A 5,813-nucleotide genomic window follows, 5' to 3' on the forward strand; every position below is an offset into this window, starting at 1 on the left:
TCAGGTAGTGCTGTGCACTTAGGGGTAAAGGTTTTGTGATCCATCATAGCCAGAGCCATGCCTTGTGGCAGCACCATGGGGTGGGAAATGCACATGGTGGGGTGACAGGAGAGGATTACAGCAGCTGTGTAGGCATGAGGCACGCCTGCCCAGGTAACACTGCCCACCCAACTATGACCCAGGCTTTTTTCCTAAAGAGGAAAGAATGGTCCGTTTGCCTGAGGTGCCTTGGTCTGGATCCAGATGCCCTGAAAAGTGAGCAGTGTGGAACGGAGAGGCAGGAGATGATGCTGGCTGGGAGAGGTGGGGCGGGATAGGAGAGCAGACCAGTGTGGGGCTGGAGGGCAGTGCAGGGTGGAGGAAACAATACTGGATGAGGTGTCGGGGAGAATGCAGGATGGGGCAGGGGGCAGAGAGGAGAAAGGGAAGACTGCCCTCCGGAGCCGTCAACAGCGGAGGGCGGGGTGGGAGGAGGGGAGGAGGAGAGGGGGAGTGAGTTGGGAGGGACACCTACTTACGTCTCCTCCTGCATTTTTTTTTCCTCTTTCCCTCCTCCTTTTCGTAGCTAGTGACGCGCCGCTGCTTATTAATCATTCACCAGCCGGGGAGCAGGGATTACTGCCACTCGGAGCGAGCGGCACCGGCAGCCGCTTCCTTCTCCGCTGCCGCCGCGCCGGGAGCCCCGCCGGGATGGCGAGCCCGGGCGACGGCGGGCACCGGCTGCTCTGACCCGAGGGCAGGCAGGTCCGAGCAGAGGATGCTCCCCGATGGCACCTGCACCAGGCTCCCGGGAGGTGCAGGCAGCCACAGCGGCGGCAGCGACAGCGGTGGCGGCGGAGCCGGGAGAGCCTCAGAGGAGGCAGCGGCGGTGGGCATGGACTCGGGCGGCAGAAACTCCTCTGGTGCCCCAAACAGCACCCTGAGCGAATCTCAGGGCAGCGCCATCCTCATCTCATTCATCTACTCTGTCGTATGCCTGGTGGGGCTGTGTGGCAACTCCATGGTCATCTACGTGATCCTACGCTATGCCAAGATGAAGACAGCCACCAACATCTATATCCTCAACTTAGCCATCGCGGACGAACTACTGATGCTCAGCGTCCCCTTTCTCGTCACCTCCACCCTGCTGCACCACTGGCCCTTTGGCTCACTGCTCTGCCGCCTGGTGCTTAGCGTGGATGCCATCAACATGTTCACAAGCATCTATTGCCTGACCGTGCTCAGTGTTGACCGCTACATTGCCGTGGTGCACCCCATCAAGGCGGCCAGGTACCGCCGGCCCACTGTGGCTAAGATGGTCAATCTAGGCGTCTGGGTGCTTTCCATCCTCATCATCCTGCCCATCATCATCTTCTCCAACACAGCAACCAACAGTGATGGAACAGTGGCTTGCAACATGCTCATGCCAGAGCCCACCCAGAGGTGGCTCGTGGTCTTTGTGGTCTACACCTTTCTGATGGGCTTCTTGCTGCCTGTGGTTGCCATCTGCCTTTGTTATATTCTCATCATTGCCAAGATGCGCATGGTGGCCCTGAAGGCTGGCTGGCAGCAACGCAAGCGATCAGAGCGCAAGATCACTCTCATGGTCATGATGGTGGTGATGGTGTTTGTCATCTGCTGGATGCCTTTCTACATTGTGCAGCTGGTCAATGTCTTTGTAGAGCAGGATGATGCCACCATCAGCCAGCTCTCTGTCATCTTGGGCTATGCCAACAGCTGTGCCAACCCCATCCTCTATGGCTTTCTCTCAGACAACTTCAAGCGGTCCTTCCAGCGGCTGCTCTGCCTCAGCTGGATGGACAATGCTGCAGAGGAACCCATTGACTATTATGCCACTGCCCTCAAAAGCAGGGCATACAGCGTGGAGGACTTTCCCCCAGACAACTTGGAGTCAGGGAGCATGTACAGGAATGGCACTTGCACCTCCAGGATTACCACCCTCTGAGGAAGCATTCCTGCCCCCCTGGCTCCCCTACTGCACCTCAGCAGGAGGGTGAGCAAGGCTAGGGCTGGGGCATGGGGAGGCCGGGAGGGAGGGGATTTTAGTCCTGCCAACCAAAAGCAGTGTTTGGCACAAGAGGGAGTGAAGGAAACCCCACATCCTGGGTATACTGCCCCACCATCCCCCAATCCCCTTCCAGCCCTGATCTGCCTCCCTTGAGAGAGAATACCTTCCCTGATGCTTTGACACTGACTTAGAAAATTGCTGCACTCATGTGTCGACTTAGCTTCTGGCAGCCAGGCTCTGCCAGCCCTCTCTGTCTGTTGAGTAGCTGTATGGGTCCCCCAGCAACTCTCCCTTTGCCTTTTGTACAGGTTGTCCTCCCCCTTTGTTGGAGGGAACCCCCAGTCCAGTGGTTTGAGCCTGCCTCAGCCAAGCCTCAGTATTCAGGCTCAGACTCCCCCTAGACTGAAAGCAACCCTGCTCAGACATCTGTCAGTATGTACCTCCCCTTCAAAGAGTAGAAATGTTGGGAAAATTGCCCCCCACGAAGGACCAAGTACCTTCTTTCTGCCCTCTGCGCACCCCCTACTCCATCCCCCAGCCCAGAATAAAACAAAAAAAATGGAGAGTAAAAAGGCCCCAGGAAAAGAAGCAGCAGCATAGTCATGGAGCCATCCTTTGCTGTGCGGACAGCTTCCACCTCAGTGGGGCTCTGGCTTTTCATGCTATGCTTGGGGGAAGCAGAGCAGAAAAGGTCTTGGGGAAAAAAATGTGTGTGTATTGCTGTGCTTCAGGCCTGCGTGGCAGGTTGCTGGTAATGGGAGATACAGTACTGTGACTCACCAGGAGCAGAGCACTGAGCTGAGAGTCAGGAGGAATGTTGAGCTGGGAAATGCTTGAATGTGTTCATATGTACAATAAAGTGTGCTAATAATAAAGTTTAAAGGGAGCACTAGACTGTAAAGTTATTGTCTTGCTCCTGCTCTATCAGCTGTGAAACAGCAATGAATGGAGCTGAGACAGTTTTGAATGACCTGGGTGGCCACAAAGTCACTTTAGCCTATATGGAAAAAGAGGAATTAGTTTCAAAGTCTCCGTTAGGCTCTGAAATAAATACTTGACAAAAATAAAAAATAGCTGTTTGATAATAGCTATTACCCTAGCTCCAGTCTCTTCTGTTGCACTAAAAAAAAAATTAAAATGGGTTTCATATGTTGCCAATGTAATATACTGACCCAGAGCTTCTTAATGTTTCATTTCTGAGAATTCTTGTTTTTAGTGTGAGCCAGATGTCCTTTTGAAATTTTTTATTTGATTCTTGTCACTGTGATGTGAACGTGTTTCTCTGAAGCAATTTCTACTGTGCACTTATGTTTGTGGTGGCTGCTTGCAAGGCTGCATTTAAAATGGATGATGCTCAAGAAGGCTCCTGTTCAGATAAAAAGGTTGTAACTTTTTCTAACTTTCATGTACACTGACTCCCACAAAAAACGCTCTCTTTTAAATTTTATCTCTTCCCCTCTTATGACAGGACAATTTTCAGAGAGATAAATGTAGATTTCTTGTTTAATGACAGCTGATTAAGCAAAACCTGTCACTGCTCCCTCTTATCCCAGACGTAGGAGTCAGTATGGATCATGCCGAAATGAGCAGCTGTGCTTTTTAATCCCTACCACCTAGGGTAGCAGTGTCACACAGTGGCAGGTGTCCCAGTAGCATTGACAAATAACTTCTCTGGCACAATGCTGTGGTTGTATTACTGGCAATCTGAAGCATGAGATTGGGAACAATCTCTTGTAGCAGCACACCCGTAGCATTGTACTGGTAGCTACAGTGCTTAAGTACAGTGTTAAGTGTAAAGCTGACAATTAAGGCATTTAGCATTTGCAGTTGTGGATTTATTACAGTTTTTTTGTTAAATTATACTCTAACTTTTCTCAGCAACAAAAAGCAGGATACTACTTTGTACATTTATTCCACGAAAAAATAGGTACTGTTAAAGGAATGTATAAATTTAGTATTTCAAAGTTGCCTGATTCAAAGCTCATTGAAATGAGCAAAAAAAATCCTAATTCACTTCAATGGACTGCGAGTCAGCTCCTTTTAGTTTAAAAATTGCTAATGTGGAAACTGTTATATCCTTATTAAAATATTTTGTGAAAAGCTTTAACAATTGTTCAGTTTCTTTTATTTTACTTTGCAGTTAACCTCATTTAAAGAAAATATGCGAGTATTATTTTGGTAATGTTTTACATGCACATATGGGGAAAAAAGGATGAAATCTTTCTATAAGCTTATTTAATTTTTCACAGAAAGCAAGCATCTGTCAAAACAGTACAAGGCCCCACAATACTACGTGATATTATTTGTAGAGCTTAACCTGAATTCTTACTTACAATCTCTTCAAAAGGGTATAAATGTCATAATCTTACGTGTTTTTTTCACCCAGGCATGTTGTTATGAATGGTCAGTTTAAACAGAGTGTCAGATTACTTTTTACATTAGGATGTAGCACCAGACATGATGAAGCAAAAGTTCAGAAGCAGTAATTCATACCCAGCACTCAGCTTTGATGAAGAATTGAGCCTGGTTTTGTTTCTTTTTTCTATTTTCCACTTTTCCTGTTAACAAAGCTGCTATGGATACCTGTGCACCTACCAGCATATGCACTTTCATTTCAGGTCTCCCACGCAGAGCACAAAGGGAGGGTGCTGATCCTCGGCTGAGGAGCTGGGTGCTGCTTCAGGGGCTGTGGGTGCCTCAGTAGATGGCAGGCTTCCTTCAGATGGCTGCACTAATTTATTCACTCCCAGCCAGCACTGCCAGTGTGATTGCTGGCTAAAACAGCCTCTGGAGTTTCAGCTGGAAACAAAATCTATTTATCCTAAACTAACAGTTCTTCCTGCTGTTTTTTCACCCCAAGTTTATTTTGACTTTGGCAGTGGGAGAGGTGATCAACAGCTGTAAATAATTTTTATTTGTTTTGGAAGAAAAAATTAGTTCATTCTGTGTTATTAATCTAAATACTAGAACATAACCAGGGAAAAAAAAAAAAAAAAAAAAAAAAAAAGAAGTTGTCTTCATGAAATTATATGTACCAGAAAACAAACAGAACTGTTTTTAATGTTTTCCAAATTGCAAATAAGATTCTTCAAATTTTATATGGAAATTATTTGTATTAATGTTTAATTCACAGAAAAAAGAGTGCAGTGATGCATTCCTGGTGACATTTTACCTCTTTATACAGCTATAACATAATTTATCTATAAATGAGTAAACCATTCATAACCAGTATGTTGCTGCATTTTACCCGTGTTTAATATTTTTAAAATACTGCATACAGTTTGTCATAGTAACTGGCTCTGTGACACTGAAATCCATCCAAATTTTGTTGTTCTTTGTTTAGCCTTTGACCTATACCCAGGAGTGTGATAGCTCTGAATGGTATCCTGTCAATGGAACAGACTATTCCTCTTGGTACAGACAAAGAGGCAATGGTCTGCACATGGCACAGAGATCAGGTGCCTCTGCAGCATTTTCCTACCCAAAGGAGGGCACTCAGGAAATTACTCTTCTTTCTCACTAGGTTTCCCAGCACAGTTAGAAAAGGAGGTATCTCTCATACCCCTGGGGCTGACCACTATGTGCAGTCAGTAGGCTTGAACCAGACTGGTCACAGAGGCATTTTACATCTGGGCTGTTCATGGGAAAGGTGATGGTGATGTGTAGGCAGGTGACCCTGCCTCTTGACAGGGTCCCTACTGCAAAGAACACTCAGTGTATGGTTTCTTTGCATATGACACTTAGAGAGCCCATCTGATTTCTTCACAGAGAAGGGGATTCAGATTTCTGAATGTGATGTAAGCAT

General features: G+C 47.0%; 1 protein-coding gene across 1 annotated transcript; it reads left to right on the forward strand.

Annotated features, from left to right (window-relative positions):
• The first annotated feature begins 568 nt into the window (after positions 1–568).
• On the forward strand, positions 569–4,115 carry SSTR1 (somatostatin receptor 1). The gene has a single exon (XM_008505220.2). The coding sequence runs from the start codon at positions 758–760 to the stop codon at positions 1,943–1,945; it is 1,188 nt and encodes a 395-aa protein (XP_008503442.2). The 5' UTR covers positions 569–757; the 3' UTR covers positions 1,946–4,115.
• The last annotated feature ends 1,698 nt before the right edge of the window (positions 4,116–5,813 follow it).

The sequence above is a fragment of the Calypte anna genome, chromosome 5A (assembly GCF_003957555.1).
Source record: "Calypte anna isolate BGI_N300 chromosome 5A, bCalAnn1_v1.p, whole genome shotgun sequence".
Taxonomy (NCBI): domain Eukaryota; kingdom Metazoa; phylum Chordata; class Aves; order Apodiformes; family Trochilidae; genus Calypte; species Calypte anna.